The 22,682-nt window shown below is 37.8% G+C and overlaps 2 protein-coding genes across 4 annotated transcripts in view; both read left to right on the plus strand.

Annotated features, from left to right (window-relative positions):
* The window catches only part of ADAP2 (ArfGAP with dual PH domains 2), a 101,266-nt gene extending 84,126 nt beyond the window's left edge, over positions 1-17,140 (plus strand). For both annotated transcript variants that reach the window (XM_053707449.1, XM_053707440.1), the window contains 3 exons: positions 3,995-4,072; positions 4,631-4,859; positions 13,864-17,140. In XM_053707449.1, coding sequence (XP_053563424.1) covers positions 3,995-4,072; positions 4,631-4,859; positions 13,864-13,898 — 342 coding nt within the window. In that variant the 3' untranslated portion in view covers positions 13,899-17,140. The remainder of the gene's footprint in view (positions 1-3,994; positions 4,073-4,630; positions 4,860-13,863) is intronic.
* A 4,585-nt stretch (positions 17,141-21,725) lies between these two features.
* Positions 21,726-22,682, plus strand: part of RNF135 (ring finger protein 135) — a 71,581-nt gene continuing 70,624 nt past the window's right edge. Inside the window, exon 1 of one of the 2 annotated variants that reach the window (XM_053707467.1) lies at positions 21,726-22,308. In XM_053707467.1, the coding sequence (XP_053563442.1) occupies positions 21,763-22,308 (546 nt within the window). In that variant the 5' untranslated portion in view covers positions 21,726-21,762. The remainder of the gene's footprint in view (positions 22,309-22,682) is intronic. The other variant, XM_053707461.1, reaches the window with a different exon arrangement.

Genomic DNA, 22,682 nt, shown 5'->3' on the forward strand with positions numbered 1-22,682 from the left:
TATAACGTTCAGCCGATCCCCGACTGGTCTTGTTCCAAAATAGCAATCAGCAGGCTGAGAGAAAATGTTTGTAGTTTGCTTGGTTCCCAGCAGGTGCCCTGCTCCCCATCCTCCATGAGGCATGTACTGACCTGTCGATGGAAAGGAAAGTTAATCCAGTAAATGTTCCAGGGTGGTGTATTGCCGAGAAGCGTACTGCGAGTGGCAGAAAATGCAGCACCATACTCTGTCAGATCCACACTTCTGTAATTGCTGTCGCACTCAGCCCAATCCATGCCGCCAGCAATTATGTCCAGCCACAGAGAGGGAGCTTGACTCAGAGCCAGAGCTCCTGATCGATGTGCCCGAATTGGGGGTAGCTTGATTTGGATTACTCGGGCGACATCCTGGGAGACAGTCTCCTTTCCAGTATCTAGTCTTGCAGCAGTTTTCGATCTAGGTTTTTCACGGACACTTGACTCCTCACCGCTACCTAGATTCTCCCGATCTGAAGCCGAGATAGGTAAAGACCCATCTGTGGAGAGTGTTGCATCCGTCGCGCTGCAAAAGTTGAGGGACGCTATGCTATCCGGCCATGTCCTAGCGGTTTGCTGGACACAAGTGTGTTCCCTTGTTAGTAGCCCAGAAGATCCATGTAGTTGGAGGAGTTCACCAAGCTCTTCCTCTAATCTTTGAAAATGTTTTTTTAATAGCTGGGTCACTGTGTATTCCCAATTGTCCAGCGCCTCCATGTTTAAGATGTGCGCAGTGGTATCTCGTTAGCAATACGGGTACTGTTTCCTTCAAGGGTAGTAACCAAGCACCTATGTTACAAGAAGTGGATAACTTTTAGATAGCTAGATAAGGTAGGGGCAACAATTTTGTGTTGCTAGTAACCCGGAGTTCATATAAACCCGGGGGGGGGTAAAATGTGCGGCAGCCTTGACTACATAGAAAGACAGAGTCACTAGATAGGCCTGTTTGCCATGTGTTCGGTCTCCATGTGGTCGAGCTGAGGAGCATAGGAAGATCCGTTTATGCAGTATTAACTCACCAACTCCTCTAGGGTATCTTAGAGCACTTTAGCGAAAATGTCCAGCACAATAATTGTGTTTTTTAAAAAAATATATATAGTTAGGCCCAAGTAAGAATCAGGAGCTCTTCACATATACGTCCTTCCGCAACAGCTGTAGGCTCCGCCCCCCATCCGTTCTTCTTTTCAAAAGCGTGTCATGGGCTTTACCCAGAGCGGGAGCGAACTCAATTTAGTTCTATAGCCTGATCTGGTGTGCTGTGATTACAAACGTGACGTGCTTTTGAAAAGCAGACTGTATCAGAGGCTGGCGAGGAAATCAAGGTAAGTATAACATTGGGGTCTACAATCTCACAAATCTTTTTTTTTTTTTTCTTCAAAGGTGTCGCTAAGATAATGTTATGTGCAGAATTATGTAACATAGTTTTTACGTTTACTGTCCCTTTAATGTTCAGTAACTTGGTTTAATAAGATATTGTGAGACTCAAGAGAAACTCAAATATATTTTTAAACCAATATATATATATATATATATATATATATATATATATATATATATATATAGTATGTATATATATGTATATATATATATATATATATATATATATATATATATATATATACACACAGGTGAAACTCGAAAAATTAGAATATTGTGCAAAAGTTAATTTATTTCACTAATGCAACTTAAAAGATGAAACTAATATATGAGATAGACTCATTACATGCAAAGCAAGAAAGTTCAAGCCGTGATTTGTCATAATTGAGATGATTATGGCTTACAGCTCATGAAAACCCCAAATCCACAATCTCAGAAAATTAGAATATTACATGCAATCAATAAAACAAGGATTGTACATACCTGTAGAACAATATCGGACCTCTGAAAAGTTTAAGCATGCATACTGTATGTACTCAGTACTTGGTTTGGGCCCCTTTTGCAGCAATTACTGCCTCAATGCGGCATGGCCTGGAAGCTATCAGCCTGTGGCACTGCTGAGCTGAGGTGTTATGGAAGACCAGGATGCTTCAATAGCGGTCTTCAGCTCTTCTGCATTGTTCGATCTCATGTCTCTCATCTTTCTCTTGGCAATGCCCCATAGATTCTCTATGGGGTTTAGGTCAGGCGAGTTTGCTGGCCAATCAAGCACAGTAATCCCATGGTCATTGAACCAGGTTTTGGCGCTTTTGGCAGTGTGGGCAGGTGCCAAGTCCTGCTGGAAAATGAAGTCAGCATCCCCATAGAGCTTGTCTGCGCAAGGAAGCATGAAGTGCTCCAAAATCTCCTGGTAGACGGCTGCGTTGACCCTGGACTTAATGAAGCACAGTGGACCAACACCAGCAGATGACATGGCTCCCCAAATCAACACAGACTGTGGAAACTTCACACTGGACTTCAAGCATCTTGCAGTATGTGCCTCTCCACTCTTCATCCATACTCTGGGTCCTTGGTTTCCAAATGAGATGCAAAATTTACTCTCATCAGAAAAGAGGACTTTGGACCACTGAGCAACAGACCAGGTCTGTTTTTCTTTAGCTCAGGTAAGACACTTCTGACGTTGTTTGTTGTTCAGGAGTGGCTTGACAAGAGGAATACGACATTTGAAGCCCATGTCCAGGATCCGTCTGTGTGTGGTGGCTCTTGATGCACTGACTCCAGCCTCAGTCCACTCCCTGTGAAAGTCCCCAACACTTTTGAATGGCCTTTTCTTGACAATCCTCTACAGGCTGCGGTCATCCGTGCTGCTTGTGCACCTTTTTCCACCACACTTTTCCCTTCCACATAACTTTCTATTAATGTGCTTTGATACAGCACTTTGGGAACATCCAACTTCTTTTGCAATTACCTTTTGAGGCTTTCCCTCCTTATGGAGGGTGTCAATGATGGTTTTCTGCACAACTGCCAGGTCAGCAGTCTTTCCCATGATTGTGATTCCTACTGAACCAGACTGAGAGACCATTTAAAGGCTCAGGAACCCTTTGCAGGTGTTATGGCTTAATTAGCTGATTAGAGCGGGACACTTTGAGTCTAGAATATTGCACCTTTTCACAATATTCTAATTTTCTGAGATTGTGGATTTGGGGTTTTCATGAGCTGTAAGCCATAATCATCACAATTATGGCAAATCACGGCTTGAACTATCTTGCTTTGCATGTAATGATTCTATCTCATATATTAGTTTCACCTTTTAAGTTGCATTAGTGAAATAAATTAAAGGGACATGAAACCCAAATTTTTTCTTTCACGATTTAGAAAGAGCATACAATTATAAACAACTTTCTAATTTACTTCTATTATCTATTTTGCTTCATTCTCTTGATATTCTTTGCTGAAAAGCATATCTAGATATGCTTAGTAGCTGCTGATTGGTAGCTGCACATAGAAGCCTCCTGTGATTGGTTCACCGTGTGCATTGCTATTTCTTCATTAAAGTATATCTAAAGAATGAAGCAAATTAGGTAATAGAAGTAAATTGGAATGTTGTTTAAAATTGTATTCTCTACCTTAATCATGAAAGAAAATGTTTGGGTATAGTGTCCCTTTAAATTTTGCACGATATTCTAATTTTTCGAGTTTCACCTGTGTGTGTATATATATATATATATATATATATATATATATATATATATATATATATATATATATATATATAACATTTCAGGCTTTTAAGGTATGCTCTTCAACTAAGGAAACTAAAAGAAGTAAACACATTAGATAATAGAAGTAAACTGGAAAGTTAGTTAAACTTGAATGCTCTATATGAATCATGAAAGTTTACTTTTTACTTTACTGTGTCTTTAACACTATCATTATCTGCAATTTAACACTTTTAGATCAACTCTTATGCAGCAACCTACCAGTTATTTAAAAGAATTTCCATACACTAGGAACAGTGACATATTATTTAATTTTCTCTAAAAATAACCAATAACAGTTCTGCTATTGGCTATTTAAAAAAAGATTTTCTTTTTTTCTTGCAGCATAAAGAAGCTTTTAAGAAAAGATGGTTCAATTTGGATTCTCAAGAACGTAAACTGTTGTATTACAAGAATCCCTTGGTAATTATTTCACTAGCAATCTATTAAAGGGACATTAAACACTTTGAGATGATAATATAAAATGATAAATCGTATATATAAAAAAACTTCTGAAATATACTTTAATTATTTATTTTGTCCCCATTTCCAGTAATTCTATTTTGAAATTGTGAGCTTTTCAGTTCCTGTTAGAAAGTGCAGAACACTGTTATATGACACACAGCCATTGGCTCCACACTCTAGTGACCTATATATAACTAACCCTCATTGGCCATAGCATAGAAGGTAACCTAAGTTACAACATGGCAGCTCCCATTGTTTTATAGACACTAAAGCTTTACACTTATTTTGTCAATATTTAAATAACTAATGGAACTTTAAAAAACACATCTACATTTTATTCTCAGACTTATCTTTTCTTTGAATGCATCATTCTATCTAGCATTTAGTTAGTGTTTAATGTCCCTTTAAATAACCTTTAGACAATCATACCTAATAGTAAAGATCAGTGATTATGGGAAGCATGCTGGGAAATAACCTGTGTATATGCTCACGCTTCATGCTGAATCTATTTTACAGGATGCTTTTGAGCAGGGCGGAGTCTTTATTGGAAACAAGGAGAATGGATACCACGTCTCGGAAGGTTTACCTAAAGGGATCAAGGGAAACAAATGGGAAGCTGGCATAATTATCAAAACCCCGGAGAGGGAATTTCTGTTCACATGTGAAAATGCCAAGGACCACAAGGAATGGCTGGAGGCGCTAAGGGTGCTCATATCTAAACCTATGTCAAGGGAGGACCTAATTGGTAACCAATACATTACAGTTGTTTTCAAATAATGTTTGTCTATATCTACATCTGAAAGTCTTAAAGGGACATTTTAATTGAGAAATAATCTTATTAGTTGGATCATGCCATTTTAAGGTTAGCAACCTTGCAGTTCTATGTGTTTAATCCTTGTAAAGAGTTTAACACATAGTTAAAGTACTGATTAGGAGCCAAAGAGCACTCTGCAGCAGTAGTAGCACAGCAAGATACGACTACCGCTGCTGATTGGGTCACCAGCTGTGTCCGCTTGGGACCTACAGTGCTCTGCTTCTTTAGAGCGGTACTCTTTGCAGACTTTAAACACATAGAACTGCAGGGTGACCAGTAGGCCTGTGCATTCGGTTGATTCAGCCGCAAAGTATGGGGAAGATGGCGGCCACCCGCAGCAGTCAGATTTTTTGGGAGCCAAATGTCTTCTTGTAAAAGTGCAACACACTAAGATATGGATTTGCACAGAAGAAATCTGGCTCCAAAAAGTGCTGAATGCCGTCGGCGGCCGCTATCTTCCCTATTTATTTGCAGACGAATCAATCAAACGCACATGCCCAATCACTATTGCTAAAATGACATGCTCTGACTAATTACAGGATGTTTTTCCCGCCCACTATATTATGATATAATATAATGATAAAGTCATAGCATTTCAAATGTGGCAACTTGGCAAATATTATGTTGTCATTTGAAATGGCATGGGTTGGGAATACCCATATGGCTTCGATAAACTCTTTAATTATTACACCACAAACACTTACAGAAGTTTTTAGTTGTTGAAGTGTGAGAAAATACTTTCTATGTAAAATAGCTAGTGCAAACAATTGTAAAAAGAAATCTACTCATTCTTGTGTGCACACTTTCTGAGGTACTAGGTCCTACTAAGCATGGTAAGCAGGGAAGGTAGGGAAGCATAATTCTGTCTCTATATACATCCATAGTAAGACCTCATCTTGAGTATAAAGTGCAGTTCTGGAGATCAATCTCAATAAAAAACCTAACAAAGGGAATGGAGAATTTAAACCATGAGAAGAGGTTAGCCAAACTGGGTCTGTTTTCTCTAGAAAAAAAGGTGCTTGAGAGATGATATGATTACTTTTATATAAATATATACAAGGCCCATATACAGAGCTGGCGGAAGCTCTGTTTATTCCATGGAAACAAAGGTCACAATTTAAAGTTGGATGAAAGGTGATTTAATCTCCAGCAACATTAAAATGTTTTCACTGTAAGAGCAATCAAATTGTGGAACTAATTACATGAGGAGGTAGTAAATGCCAATACCATAGATACATTTAAAAATGGCTAAGATATATTTCTGGCTAGAAACAGAATTCAGGAATATATTTGCTTGTGTTAAATGGGTCACCTTTTTAATGGAATTAATTTAAAGGGATGCTAAACCTCATTTTTTTTCTTTTATGATTTGGATAGAGCATGCAATTTTAAGCAACTATCTAATTTACTCCTATTATCAATTTTTCTTCAGCAAGTGCTACCCAGGTGCCAAACCTAAAATGGGCTGGCTCCTAAGCTTTCATTCTTGCCTTTTCAAATAAAGATACCAAGAGAACGAAGAAATATTGGTTATAGGAGTAAATAAGAAAGTTGCTTAAAATTGCATGCGCTAACCCCTTATAACTGCTTTGTATTTTAATAAAAAACAAAGAGTCTCATATTTTTTTTAAAATAAATTAACTTTACACTTTATTTTGAGGGAAAATGTGGGATATTTTTTTCATTAACCATAGAGCTCAGCTGATATCTGGTTAATTAATTATAATGTAAAGTGCTGCCACGAGCTACGGTAGCATTAACCAGCCACTTGTAATGGCTGGTTATTTAACATGCAAAAAATAATAATTTGTCCCTTTACAGGTGCTCGTTAAAATAGAGCTCTACTTGTAATCTAGCCCTAAATGGTCTTTGCTGCAATTAAGCTGAGAGTATTGTAAGATGTATTACTGTAGTTGTTAAACACAAAGGTACCTGTCCTGAATAAAAATATTTGTATTTGTCTCACATTCTTCCATTTGCATGACTGACACACAGCTAGAAATGCCTCCCGAAAGTCTGAGGTGGGCACCTATATACCCTTCCTCTTGATGACTTAATTAGACCCTTACACACCCTTCCTCTTGATGTCTGAATTAGACCCTTACATACCCTTCCTCTTGATGACTGAATTAGACCATTACATACCCTTCCTCTTGATGTCTGAATTAGACCCTTACATACCCATCCTCTTGATGACTAAATTAGACCCTTACATAACCATCCTCTTGATGACTAAATTAGACCCTTACATACCCTTCCTCTGGATGTCTGAATTAGGTCCTTATATACCCTTCCTCTTGATGACTGAATTAGACCCTTACATACCCATCCACTTAATGTCTGAATTAGGCCCTTACATACCCTTCGTCTTGATGTCTGAATTAGGCCCTTACATATCCTTCCTCTTGATGTCTGAATTAGACCCTTACATACCCTTCCTTTTGATGTCTGAATTAGACCCTTACATACCCTTCCTCTTGATGTCTGAATTAGACCCTTACATACCCTTGCGCTTGATGTCTGAATTAGGCCCTTACATACCCTTCCTCTTGATGTCTGAATTAGGCCCTTATATACCCTTCCTCTTGTTGTCTGAATTAGACCCTTACATACCCTTCCTCTTGATGACTAAATTAGACTCTTACATACCCTTCCTCTGGATGTCTGAATGAGGTCCTTATATACCCTTCCTCTTAATGACTGAATTAGACCCTTACATACCCTTCCACTTGATGTCTGAATTAGGCCCTTACATACCCTTCCTCTTAATGACTGAATTAGACCATTACATACCTTTCCTCTTGATGTCTGAATTAGACAATTACATACCCTTCCTCTTGATGTCTGAATTAGACCCTTACATACCCATCCTCTTGATGACTAAATTAGACCCTTACATACCCTTCCTCTTGATGACTAAATTAGACCCTTACATACCCTTCCTCTGGATGTCTGAATTAGGTCCTTATATACCCTTCCTCTTTATGACTAAATTAGACCATTACATACCCTTCCACTTGATATCTGAATTAGGCCCTTACATACCCTTCCTCTTAATGACTGAATTAGACCATTACATACCTTTCCTCTTGATGTCTGAATTGGGCCCTTATATACCCTTCCTCTTGATGTCTAAATTAGGCCCTTACATACCCTTCCTCTTGATGTCTGAATTAGGCCCTTACATACCCTTCCTCTTGATGACTGAATTAGGTCCTTACATACCCTTCCTCTTAATGTCTGAATTAGGTCTTTACATACCCTTCCTCTTAATGACTGAATTAGGCCCTTACATACCCTTCCCCTTGATGTCTGAATTAGGCCCTTACATACCCTTCCTCTTGATGTCTGAATTAGGCCCTTACATACCCTTCCCCTTGATGTCTGAATTAGGCCCTTATACACCCTTCCTCTTGATGTCTGAATTAGACCCTTACATACCCTTCCTCTTAATGACTGAATTAGATCCTTACATACCCTTCCTCTTGATGTCGGAATTAGGTCCTTACATACCCTTCCTCTTGATGAATAAATTAGGCCCTTACATACCCTTCCTCTTGATTTCTGAATTAGGCCCTTACATACCCTTCCTGTTGATGTCTGAATTAACCAGAGATCAGCTCTATGGTTAATGAAAAAAATGTCCCACATTTCCCCCCAAAATAAAGTGTAAAGTTAATTTATTTTAAAAAAAATATGAGCATCTTTGTTTTTTATTAAAATACAAAGCAGTTATAAGGGGTTAGCGCATGCAATTTTAAGCAACATTCTTATTTACTCCTATAACCAATTTTTCTTCATTCTCTTGGTATCTTTATTTGACATACCCTTCCTCTTGATGTCTGAATTCGACCCTTACATACCCTTCCTCTTTATGTCTGATGTAGACCCTTACATACCCTTCTTCTTGATTTCTGAATTAGACCCTTGTATACCCTTCCTCTTGATGTCTGAATTAGGCCCTTACATACAGTTTCTCTTGATGTCTAAATTAGGCCCTTACATACCCTTCCTCTTGATGTCTGAATTAGACCCTTACATACCCTTCCTCTTGATGTCTGAATTAGGTCCTTACATAACCTTCCTCTTGATGTCTGAATTAGAACCTTACATACCCTTCCTCTTGATGTCTGAATTAGACCCTTAAATACCCTTCCTCTTGATGACTAAATTAGACCCTTACATACCCTTCCTCCTGATGTCTGAATTAGACCCTTACATACCCTTCCTCTTGATGATTAAATTAGGCCCTTACATACCCTTCCTCTTGATGTCTGAATAAAGTCCTTACATACCCTTCCTCTTGATGTCTGAAATAGGCCCTTACATACCCCTCCTCTTGATGTCTGAATTTGGCCCTTACATACCCTTCCTCTTGATGTCTGATTAAGGTCCTTACATACCCTTCCTCCTGATGTCTGAATTAGGCCCTTACATACCCTTCCTCTTGATGTCTGAATTAGACCCTTAAATACCCTTCCTCTTGATGTCTTAATTAGGTCCTTACATACCCTTCCTCCTGATGTCTGAATTAGACCCTTACATTCCCTTCCTCTTGATGACTAAATTAGGCCCTTACATACCCTTCCTCTTGATGTCTGAATTAGGCCCTTAATACCCTTCCTCTTGATGTCTGAATTAGGCCCTTACATACTCTTCCTCTTAATGACCCTTACATACCCTTCCTTTTGATGCCTGACTTAGACCCTTACATACCCTTCCTCTTGATGTCTGAATTAGGCCCTTACATACTCTTCCACTTAATTAGGCCCTTACATACCTTTCCTCTTGATGTCTGAATTAGGCCCTTACATACCCTTCCTCTTGATGGCTAAATTAGACCCTTACATACTCTTCCCCTTAATGACTGAATTAGGCCCTTACATACCCTTCCTCTTGATGTCTGAATTATTTCTTTACATACCCTTCCTCCTGATGTCTGAATTAGACCATTATATACCCTTCCTCTTGATGACTAAATTAGGCCCTTACATACCCTTTCTCTTGATGTCTGAATTAGGCCCTTACATACCCTTTCCCTTGATGTCTGAATTAGGCCCTTACATACCCTTCCTCTTGACGTCTGAATTAGGCCTTACATACCCTTCCTCTTGATGTCTAAATTAGGCCCTTACATACCCTTCCTCTTGATGTCTGAATTAGGCCCTTACATACTCTTGCTCTTAATGGCTAAATTAGGCCCTTACATACCCTTCCTTTTGATTTCTGAATTAGGTCCTTACATACCCTTCCTCTTGATGTCTGAATTAGGTCCTTACATACCCTTCCTCTTGATGTCTGAATTAGGCCCTTACATACCCTTGCTCTTGATGTCTGAATTAGGCCCTTACATACCCTTCCTCTTGATGTCTGAATTAGGCCCTTACATACCCTTCCTCTTGATGGCTAAATTAGACCCCTACATACCCTTCCTCTTGATGTTTGAATTAGGTCCTTATATACCCTTCCTCTTGATGTCTGAATTAGGCCCTTACATACCCTTCCTCTTGATGTCTGAATTAGGCCCTGACATACCCTTCCTCTTGATAATTAAATTAGGCCCTTACATACCCTTCCTTTTGATGTCTGAATTAGGCCCTTACATACCCTTCCTCTTGATATCTGAATTAGGACCTTACATACCCTTCCTCTTGATGTCTGAATTAGACTCTTACATACCCATCCTCTTGATGTCTGAATTAGATCCTTACATACCCTTCCTCTTGATGTCTGAATTAGGCCCTTACATACCCTTCCTCTTGATATCTGAATTAGGACCTTACATACCCTTCCTCTTGATGTCTGAATTAGACCCTTACATACCCTTCCTCTTGATGACTAAATTAGACCCTTAAATACCCTTGCTCTTGATGTCTGAATTAGGCCCTTACATACCCTTCCTCTTGATGTCTGAATTAGGCCTTTACATGCCCTTCCTCTTAAAGGAACACTAAACCCAAAAATTTTCTTTCATGATTCAAGTAGAGAATAAAATTTTAAACAACATTCCAATTTACTTCTATTATCTAGTTTGCTTCATTATTTAGCTATCCTTTGTTGAAGAAATAGCAATGCACATGGGTGAGCCAATCATACAAGGCATCTATGCTATGTACAGCAACCAATCAGCAGCTACTGAGCATATCTAGATATGATTTTCAGCACAATATATCAAGAGAATAAAGTGAATTAGATAATAGAAGTAAATTAGAAAGTTGTTTAAAATTGCATGCTCTTTCTAAATCATAAAAGAAAAAATTTGGGTTTCATGTCCCTTTAATGTCTGAATTAGGCCCTTACATACCCTTCCTCTTGATGTGTGAATTAGGCCCTTACATACCCTTCCTCTTGATAATTAAATTAGGCCCTTACATACCGTTCCTCTTGATGTCTGAATTAGGCCCTTACATACCCTTCCTCTTGATGTCTGAATTAGGCCCTTACATACCCTTCCTCTTGATGTCTGAATTAGGCCCTTATATACCCTTCCTCTTGATGTCTGAATTAGGACCTTACATACCCTTCCTCTTGATGTCTGAATTAGGCCCTTACATACCCTTCCTCTTGATGTCTGAATTAGGCCCTTACATACCCTTCCTCTTGATGTATGAATTAGGCCCTTACATACCCATCCTCTTGATGTCTGAATAACTTCAGCTCTTGCTTATTTGGGTTGATCTTTAGATAAACTGAAGTGTATATTATTTTGTATAAATGAAGAAAAATTTATCTTATCCTTGTCAGGGACCCCAACAATGACTTTGCAAATGGTGTCAACATGTCTTCTAGTTATTTTTCTAGTAGCCTATGTACAAAAAACATATTTACAAATGCAAGCATACTGTTTTATCTTTTATCCTGAGGAAGAGTAAATAGACTCATACTTCCTTAGATTCTTCCTTAGTTTGAGGTTATACTTCGCTAAAAAGTCAGACTGTCTGATGTGGAGCAATTGTTTAACTATAGATCTAAGTTTTAAATCATATTTCCCATTTCAAAAGTCATTTGTAGATTCTGAGAAAATAGTCTAGGACTGGACAGAAATTGCATATTTCACCCAGATTTGATGCCATGGGGTAGATGTATTAAATGTCGCGCGGACATGATTCTTTATAGCGAATCATGTCCGCTCGACATTGCTAAATGCCGACAGCATACGCTGTCCGCATTTATCACTGCACAAGCATTTCTAGTGAAATGCTTGTGTAATGCCACCCCCTGCTCACTGGTGGCCAATCGGCCGCTAGCAGGTGCTGTCAATCATCCCGATTGGATCGGGAGGATTTCAATCTGCCACCTAAAAGGTGAAGGAGCAGTGTTCTCATGACCGCTGCTTCTTAACTTCTGTTTCAGGTGAGCCTGAAACGATGGGCCTCCAAAGCAGCATTCGCTGCTTAATAAATGGAGTCCAAAGTATTCTACCGCACCAGGATTTTGAATAAAAGACTTTTATTGGAACTACAGAGTCATCAAATAAACATGCGATGTTTCGGGCTATTTACCCTTAATCATGCAATGCAAATACACCTGTGTAGGTGCCTTAAATACACCTGGATACACCAACAAGTATTACCTGTTACCAGGCCATATATCCTATATACCAATACTACAATACTCTTACAGTGACACCTAGTGGTCAAAAATTAATATTACACTTATCAATACAATACATATAATTGGAATGACTATGCTCTATACACAATGCATCAACATAATATCAGAAGTTAAAGCAGCATATATTTACAAACATTATTTCACCTTCTTAATACATCATTAGGGATCATGGTGTCCAACTTACTTATCCAAATTACTTCCCTTTGTTTTAATAACATTTCCCAATTTCCACCCCTCCTAAGTGTTTTAACACTATCAATAATCTGCCATCGCAGCTGACTAATTGCATGACCAGCCTCCAAAAAATTAGATGATACCGGGGCATCCCTATTTTTACATCTTATGTTAGACCGGTGTTCGTTAATCCGATCACGTACCTTTCGTGTCATTTCACCTATGTAAACTTTTGAACATGGGCATTTTATCAAATAGATAGCATAGGTAGAATTGCAGGTATAATAATCATTAATGTGATACTTATGTCCAGTTCTGGGGTGCAGAAATTCCTTGCCTCTAATAACTGAGTTACAGTTTCCACAATTTAAACAAAGATAACATCCATAATTTTTATTATTTTATAATATTTTAATATTGCACACTAAAGTTACTTGTTACAAAGTTACAGTTTAAATGTTTATAAAGCATATATTTTATATGCAGATCTTTTGCAATGCCATGATTAATTGCAATATTATACTATGGGACTAACTGAGATAAGAGATGGCTTAGAAATCAGTTTAGGTTTACTTTCAACAAAGAATACCATGAGAAAAAAAACCAATTTGATGATAAACGTAAATTGGAAAGTTGTTTAAAATTGCATCCCCTATCTGAATCATGAAAGTTTAATAGCACTTAGTCTGAACTTTAAATGAGTAGTAGATTTTTTTCCTGACAATTTTAAGTTATGTCTTTTTCCACTCCTCCTGTACCACGTGACAGCCATTAGCACTTTCAAGTGATTAAGCATATGAGTATTATGTCCCATTGTTATACATATAATGCTCAAACCAAGTTCATGCTCCTAAGCCTATGTTGATATGCACTCATAAGAAATGTGTTAAAATTCAGCATGGTCAACTATGAGAAAGATGTACATTTGATAATAAAATTAAATTGGAAAGATTTTTGTAAAAATAAATTTACTTCCAATGTCCTTTTAATTTAAAACTAGAAAATGTGTCTTTTACAGGAGTCAATTATATTTAATGATATTTACCTTAGTGAACATTTTATTTTAAAATTCATCTGTAACCTTTTACTTCATATAATGTCTCCTTTAAAATACTTCATTCATTTCTATTTTATTCGTTTGTTTCAGAAGCTGCAAGTTTCCGAAAAAGACGCCCAAGATAAAAGCCACGTTTTTACCGTATTGACATACGACAAGTGTTGTTTGGTAATATCTGCCAAATACAGGATGATGGCATGAATATTCCATGATTAGCCATTTAGCTAATACAGTGTACAATACACCGGAGCAGCGAAGCACATAATGTAAAATTATGGAACAAGTTTGTAGGGTCAATACATTTTTCTAGCCTGCACATCTGCATTTCAGTGATAAATTAACAACAGCAATATAATCTTGGTATAGACTCTAGCCATCTTAGTGGTTGAAGATGCCATTTGTGATTACACTGTTTAGGAAAATGACCTTTTGAGACCGAAAGTATAAACAGCAAACGTTGTTGCGTACCATTCAAATATTCTTAAATCTTCATAAGATTTTTTTATTTTTTAAAAATTGTAAATTATTCAATTTTCAAGGTAATGCAATCCCTAAACAAAAACTAAAAAAAGAGGACCCTATCCTATTTCAAAGACATGCTCTGCTTTAAAAAAAAAAAATCCTTTACAATTTTAAAAGTAACCATACAATATTAGTACAAGCTTGAAAATATTTTTTTTTTCTAGTTGAGCTTGCGCAAGTAAAATAGAAGTATATTCCAATCTTTGCGCAAATGAAAACAGTGTGATAAACTATTTTCAAATTTGGAAACCTCTCAAAAGAAAAGATTTTTGAATGGTTTTCAAATGACTTTGCACTGTTAGTTTTGATAGGTTAGTAAAAATCTAATTCCAATTTTTCCTGAAAATTTATGCAAGACTTTTAATGGTTTAGAAATCCGATTTTGACCATTTTCGCGCAGCATCACAACGTTTTTTTGTGCACATTTCTTTGGTTGTAAAGCTCCAATCACATATCAACAACACGATAAGCTACTAGTTTAATTAAAACAATAATCCAGTGAACAAATCACATACTTAAACTATGAAAAATGTTTACAAATATTGACACTAAGGGGTCAATTTATTAAAGTCTGGCGGACATGATACGCTGTCCGTATTCAGCATTGCACAAGCAGTTCTAGTGAACTGCTTGTGCAATACCGACCCCTGTAGATTTGCGGCCAATAGGCCGCAAGCAGGGGGTGTCAATCAGCCCAATTGTATAGGATCGGACAGATTGCTGTGCGCAGCCTCAGAGGTGGCGTATGAGTTAAGTGAGCCTAAAGGCTCGCATGGAATCAGTGTGAATTGGCCCAATTCGGCCAAAAAATAAATTGACCCCTAAATGAGATTAAACAGGTTAACTGCTGATGCCACAAACTGAGCCTGTTAGGACACTATAAAAACTTGCAAACAAGTTTTTGATGATGTTCTCATTCCCCATTGGCTGGTTTTCTTTTTTTGCAAATCCCCTAAAAGCATTTGAATTTTTCAGAGACTGAAATACAGTTTCTAAAGATGACAAAAATTAGCTGATTTTGAATAGCAAATTCTGAAAGATTGGAATATACGCTATAGTATGTTGGCAAGTACTGGTGTGTAGTATAACAAAAATAGCTGTTGTTATAGTGAAATAATTACTATAAAAACCAGTCTCTGAGGGCAAAGATTGCACTGGGTTTAAGTTTTTTACCACAAACAGAAAATCTTTATATTATTATATTGAGTTTTTATATATAATCAGTGTTTGTGCATTTTTTTTATTTTAGGGTTCTTTAAAAACACAGTGCAAGATGCTATGCAGGATATACGAATGGAGCTGCTACAAAAAACATCTACCGACAGCAGATTTTTGTTTATAGTGGCTCCGTGTTAATGATTTTCTCAAACCACTATTATTTGATGGCAGTGTGGGTAACTAAATAATAGCTGCATCTTACAGCTGCCCATCAAGCAACTTCAGACCCCTGCCACTATATATTACATAGGTACCAGTGTCCTGGCCCATTAACCCTAACTGCATACTCTGCTCACCTTAAAGGGACAGTCTACACCTTAGCCATCTTAAAGTATCTTGCCACGTTGTAATGGCTGCCAAGCACTGCCCACTGATGAAATCACAATCTGGGCTGCATCTAGGCACTCTGCTGGAAAGCAGTCTGTTGAAACCAACTAGTGAGCATTTTGTGATAGGACGTCATATGCAGCCCAGATCATAATGTCATTAGTGGGTGGAGCTTGGCAGCCACTTCAAAGAGGCCAGAAACACTATTAATTTTAAAATAAAGTTTTTACCGTTCCTGCTACATGATATAGAAAAGGTGCTGGAGGCTATTTGCAGCTACATCTAAGATAAGACTTTAAGATGACTGTCCCTTTAAACCAATGTAAAGAAGATCTACAGTCCATCTAGGAAGGTATTGGAAAGATTTTCTTTATGACTGAAATTTCAGTCATCTTAGTTAATTTGGATTTAGATGAACTGATGCAAATAAAGTGGAAATGATTTTCCTCAGGTGCCATCATAACATAGTAATGACAGAATCTTATCTCTGTATTTTATGTATCAAATTATTTTATTATTATTACTCCTCACCTACCATTTCCTGCTACCCCCCCCCACCTCTTTCCTTTCTCAAATTGGTCTTCCAAACATTCTCTCTTTTGTCCCCAAAGGAACACAATTCCCATTTCCACTGCACAAAACCTCTCAGTATGTGCCCACTGCCTCGCTTCCCTCCCTCTCCATCATCCCACCCACCCCTAATTGTATTTTATTTTAACACCTGCAACTACCAAAGCTGCTGTGATGTCACATCATATATTTCTGGTTTCAAAGCAAATAGAAGTTAAAATGCACAAATCTTAGCACTACTGCATGTAAACACCCAGTCACTATAGGTTATGTTCATTAGATAATTCAAAGACAAATTCAGAGGAAGTAAATTATTCTCTGTCTTTTCTCCCCACAGTCTACACAAAACCTCTCTCTATCTGCACACTCAAATTAAATGAAACACTGGTTGTTTTCCTGTGGTTGGTCAGATGCCATGGAGTATAGCTGCCATAAAAAGTGCTATTTAAGCAAATACGGAATTTGTGGAATTGAAACTTTCTGGTTATTTTTCACAAAGTATATTTCACAACTGGCACTTCCTGAGAAGTTGCAAAATGAACAGACTCTTGGTTAACTGTTACTATAATTGTGTAATAAACTTGTACATTTATTAGTATTGAGATTAATTTATGTGGATCTATATAGACTTTTAGATTGTGATGATTCTATTTTTAAAAGGCAATGATGTCTCAAACAGGGGTACCTTTTTGTAAACAAACAATAAAGGATATAAAAAAAAATTGAATAATTGTTTTTCTGTATATTTAAAGCCATTATTTTTACTTTGTCGTACTGTGAAGGTTTCATGTTGAAGAACAAAAAAAGGAGCAAAGAACAATGATGTTAATAATTTGCAAAACACAAAAAAGACAGATATGAGGAATATGCTTGGGAAAAATGATTTGTGTAAACATTCTTTGATTAACCCTTTAAGGACATAGCTTTCAGTTTGCTCAATTGTTTTATGACGGAAAAATTCCGTCATATGTCCTTAAGAGGTTAAAAGTTGTAACATTTAAAACAATGTAGTATGTGTTATACAAAGAAAATGGCATAAAAAGAAGCTGTTTTTTTCAGTGTGTACCGTGTATGTATCACAATTCGGATATTTTCACTGGAGTATGAGCAATTAAAATCCAGCCTCATAGAAATGTAGTGCGCGGAACACCATGGTAACATGAGAATCTTATGCCTGTCACTACTATGTGTGAATGGTTGCTATGCCCCTTTGTCTATGGCTGCCGTGAGCTGGTGTAATGTCCTTACATCAGCCTCATACCTCCCAAATTTTCCCAGATCCAGTTCAGGACTGTGAGGCATAGGCTGAGTCAGGGAGACCAGAGTCTTATGTGTTCAGTAAACAAAGTCATAGCAGGCATTGAGCCATGTGGGTATTTCATGGGCAGAGTAAGGTGTTTTAAAGGGTGGGTAGTAGCCATCTGTGAGCTGGGTTGTAACTAGGTGTCCTTTACAAAAATGCTGGAAAACCTTTGGGTGACATAGGTGGTAAGTGGTTATAAAGTCCATAGTAGAATAAAAAAATAAGGTAAGTGGGGTCATGCCATGGTCCCTACACAAACATTTACCTTAAATCACTTTTGACCCCACTATATATAATTCTCACAAATGATGATTTTATCCTTTTGGCTTTCAGTAACACACAAATCAACTATTTTACTTGGTTAGATGCCCGTAATGCACATAGAGCAGTGATTTTACTTCCCTTATATTTCAGTAGCACACACAGAACAGCGTTTATACACCCTTATGGTTAAAACCCCCCAAAGAAATACAGCAGAGATTTTACTCTTGTGGCTACACATACAGTAACACACACTGCAGTGTTTTTCATGTCTGCCAGTAACAGATAAGACAGGGGTTTCTCTCCCCCACTTGGCTGTGCATATGCGTTGTCACCTTTTTAGGCCGCATTTGCAAAGCATAGAAGCATAAGCGGCCTTTCAATTTAGTTGCCACTCAAGCGACTTAAAGGGACAGGAAACCCCAAAATGTTATTTCATGATTTGGATAGAACATACAATTTTAAACAACTTTCCAATTTACTTCTATTATCAAATTTGCCTCATTCTCTTGTTATCCTTTGCTGAAGGAACAGCACTGCACTACAGGCAGCTAGCTGAACACATCAAGTTAGCCAATCACAAGAAACAAATGTGTGCAGCCAGGCACCAATCAGCAGCTAGCTCCCACTAGTGTAGGATATGTGCGTATTCTATTTCAACAAGGGATACCAAGAGAATGAAGCACATTTGATAATAGAAGTGAATTTTAGTGTCTTAAAATGACATGCTCTATCTGAATCTTGCAAGTTTAATTTTGACTGTCCTATCCCTTTAAAAAACGTAACATTTAAGAGTTGAGTATGTTTCTATAATTTTACAGGACAGCCTATTAAAATGCCAGACTGTCTGGTTGAATATTGGACACAACAACCCTACTTGTGAGGTGGATATAAGCAGTCCCTAATACCCTTACAGAAACCAGGTTTTTTATAAGGAAAGTGTGCTGTAGGAGAGGCGTAACTCCCAGACGGTGACAATCCCACAAGATCTAGCAAGCGGAACTCTGCAGATAAATGCTGACCTAACATTCAATGTGAATAACTTCCATAAATCAGATTCCACACTGAATTTACTGGTGTATAAATGGACATATCCCTTAAAAGCAATTCTTCTAGTACAGTTTATGCTAAAATAGTATCAGATATATTAAATATCTAGTTCATATATTGCTAGTATGTGTAACCTCAAATTCATTACAATAAAATCGCAACAAATTATACATGTATATATTTAACAACAATAGCAGAAAACATGCTGAAAACAAACTAGTCCACCTTAGCATTGAGAGTTCATATACAATTTTGTATGGAATCCAGATCCAAAGTCTCTATTGAGTCAATACTGGCATATATATTTTTCAAGTTATAGACTGTAGTTTTCCATAATATGTAGCTTATCACTACTTTACTTGTGAATAGTTGTTAGTCAATATAACAAAGTAACAAAGTCTGGCCAAGGGACACTGACCAAATCAACACTTTTTCCTTAGTGCAGGATAATGTGAATTATAGCTTACCAGAATCTTCAGACACGTACTGTGCGATGCACATATTATGTGCCCTTCTGATAGAAGTAGAGAATAAGCTTACCAGGATCTTCCGACACGGTAATGTGCCTCTTTACAAGCTTACTATGCTTTTCTCCGGTGGTTGATCACAGCGGTTGTTGTTTTCAGTGTCTTCCGTTACCCAAGCATGGCTGTGATGATGTCACTCTCACCTCGCTTTCTATTGGTTACGGGTTTTCTTCCTCTGTTACCCGCTATGATGTGCTCAGGACTGATCTCAATATGACAAACGGCCGTTTGTATTCCCTGTACTTGACAGTTCTCAAAGCCCACACCAGGGCGAAACGTGTTGACGTTATTAGCAGATTACTACAAAGCTGAGGATTTCATTTCAGGATAATAACATCTCTAAAGGACTCTCCCTGCAGGATCTTGAGAACTGTCAAGTACAGGGAATACAAACGGCCATTTGTCACATTAAGAGCAGTCCTGAGCACATCATAGCGGGTAACAGAGGAAGAAAACCGTAACCAATAGAAAGCGAGGTGAGAGTGACATCATCACAGCCACGCTTGGGTAACGGAAGACACTGAAAACAACAACCGATGTAATCAACCACCGGAGAAAAGCACAGTAAGCTTGTAAAGAGGCACATTACCGTGTCGGAAGATCCTGGTAAGCTTATTCTCTACTTCTATCAGAAGGGCACATAATATGTGCATCGCACAGTACGTGTCTGAAGATTCTGGTAAGCTATAATTCACATTATCCTGCACTAAGGAAAAAGTGTTGATTTGGTCAGTGTCCCTTGGCCAGACTTTGTTACTTTGTTATATTGACTAACAACTATTCACAAGTAAGTAGTGATAAGCTACATATTATGGAAAACTACAGTCTATAACTTGAAAAATATATATGCCAGTATTGACTCAATAGAGACTTTGGATCTGGATTCCATACAAAATTGTATATGAACTCTCAATGCTAAGGTGGACTAGTTTGTTTTCAGCATGTTTTCTGCTATTGTTGTTAAATATATACATGTATAATTTGTTGCGATTTTATTGTAACGAATTTGAGGTTACACATACTAGCAATATATGAACCAGATATTTAATATATCTGATACTATTTTAGCATAAACTGTACTAGAAGAATTGCTTTTAAGGGAGACGTCCCTAATTTTATATGATTGATTTTGCAAATGTTTTAGAGCCACACATAAATCAAAATAAACTGTTTTAATTAAAGTTATTAGAATATATCACCTCTTATACTCCTTAGCTTCTTTAGGGCTTTCTTACTTAAATAATATATATATTGGTCTTATTTGTGTGCTAGTCTTAAAGTGATGGTAAACCCTAGCGTTTGGGAAACGCTAGGATTTACAATCGTAACAAATAAAGGGGACTTTCATTCATAAAGTATAAAATACTTAATTCTGAAAGCCCCTTTATTTGTTAGCAGTGTTTGCTGCGCTGAGCTGCTAAAGGCAGCCCACGGCAGAACGCAATTTGGCTGAGAGGTGACGTTTCCACCTCTTAGCCAATAGCCGTGCGGGAAATACAGCTTGGCGCCACAAAACCTGGCGCCAAGCTGTATTTCCCGCACGGCTATTGGTCAAGTCAAAATTAAACTTGCATGATTCAGAAAGAGTGTGCAAATTTAAGATACTTTTAAATTCACTTCTATTTTCAAATGTGCTTTGTTCTCTTAGTATCCCTTCTTGAAAAAGAATACTCACATATATCCTACACTAGTGGGAGGTAGCTGCGGATTGGTGCCTGCACACATTTGTCTCTTGTGATTGGCTAACTAAATGTGTTCAACTGTCACTCAGTAGTGCGATGCTGTTCCTCCAGCAAAGGACAACAAGATAATGAAACAAATTTGATAATAGAAATTGGAAAGTTGTTTAAAATTGTATGCTCTCCAAATGATGAAAGAAAATGTTGGGGTTGGCTGTCCCTTTAAATAATTCTAGCATGGGATTTGAGATGCCCCAGTCTATATGTATAATGTATGCAATAATTAAACGTTTTAATTGTCTATAAAGCAATGATTTATTACCTCTATGAATTACACCTGTATATAACTCTGAAGCAATAGTTACATTAGAAAGTGACTACTATGTAAAGTGAGTGAGTTTCCTACTTGCTTGAGAAACACTTTAGCTTTACATAAAAACTACAACAGTCACACTCCTGGTTCTAGCACTGCCCCGTCATGTCCCAGCCCTGATTCTTTGTCGCCAGCTACTTCCAGTTTCTATTCTCAGCCATGGCTGACGAGGCTCCAGTGTTGATAACATTACAAGCCAAAGACCTAACCTGTAGCATCTGTATATGCCGATATAAGTGCCCCACTACACTGCCATGCGGGCACACTTTCTGCATGGACTGCATAGAGAGCTATTGGAGGACTAACAAGAAAAATGTGTGTCCGGTTTGCCAAAACGTATTGTCAAGCAAGCCGCATCTTAGCAAGAACACGGATCTGGCCTCTCTGCTGGATTTGCTGCAAGCACAAGACACCAAGGCTCACGAGAACTGTGCAGAGTGTACGGGCCCAGTGCCCCTCAAGTACTGTTTACCCTGTATGACACCACTATGCCAGAGTCACCTCCGCCTTCATGAGGACTCGGTACTGCAGCGACATCTGCTGGTAAACCCGCTAAACGCAGCCTTTAACTGGTCGTGCAGGCAGCATATTAAGGGTCTACAGCACTTCTGTGTTTCTCATTGCCAACCTCTGTGCCCAGACTGTGTAAGCCAGCATAAAGAGTGCCAGCCTGTGCCACTATTAGATCTCTATAGGAAAAATAAGGCAAGTATTGTATAATTAATGTAGATATCTAGTTTGCCCTCTTTATTAAAATATGATACCAATTTTATGGGACACGTTCTATGTAAATGCATAAAACAAACCATACGCCAGGAATTTTTAATGATTAAAATTATTTTAAAGCATGTGTTTGATATGCAGATCTTGCAATGCTTAAAGGGACATGAAACCCAAAAATGTTTTTGTGTGATTCAGACAGACCATTTTAAAAGTTTCCAGTTTGTTTCTATTATCATATTTGATTTGTTTCCATGGTATTTTGTGTTGAAGTCGAGATACCTAGGTAGGCGTCTGCTGCACTGAATGGCAGGACTTAGTGCTGCCATCTAGTGTTCATTCAGATGGATATTAATATT

This window comes from Bombina bombina, chromosome 1 (genome assembly GCF_027579735.1).
Source record: "Bombina bombina isolate aBomBom1 chromosome 1, aBomBom1.pri, whole genome shotgun sequence".
NCBI classification, from domain to species: Eukaryota; Metazoa; Chordata; class Amphibia; order Anura; family Bombinatoridae; genus Bombina; species Bombina bombina.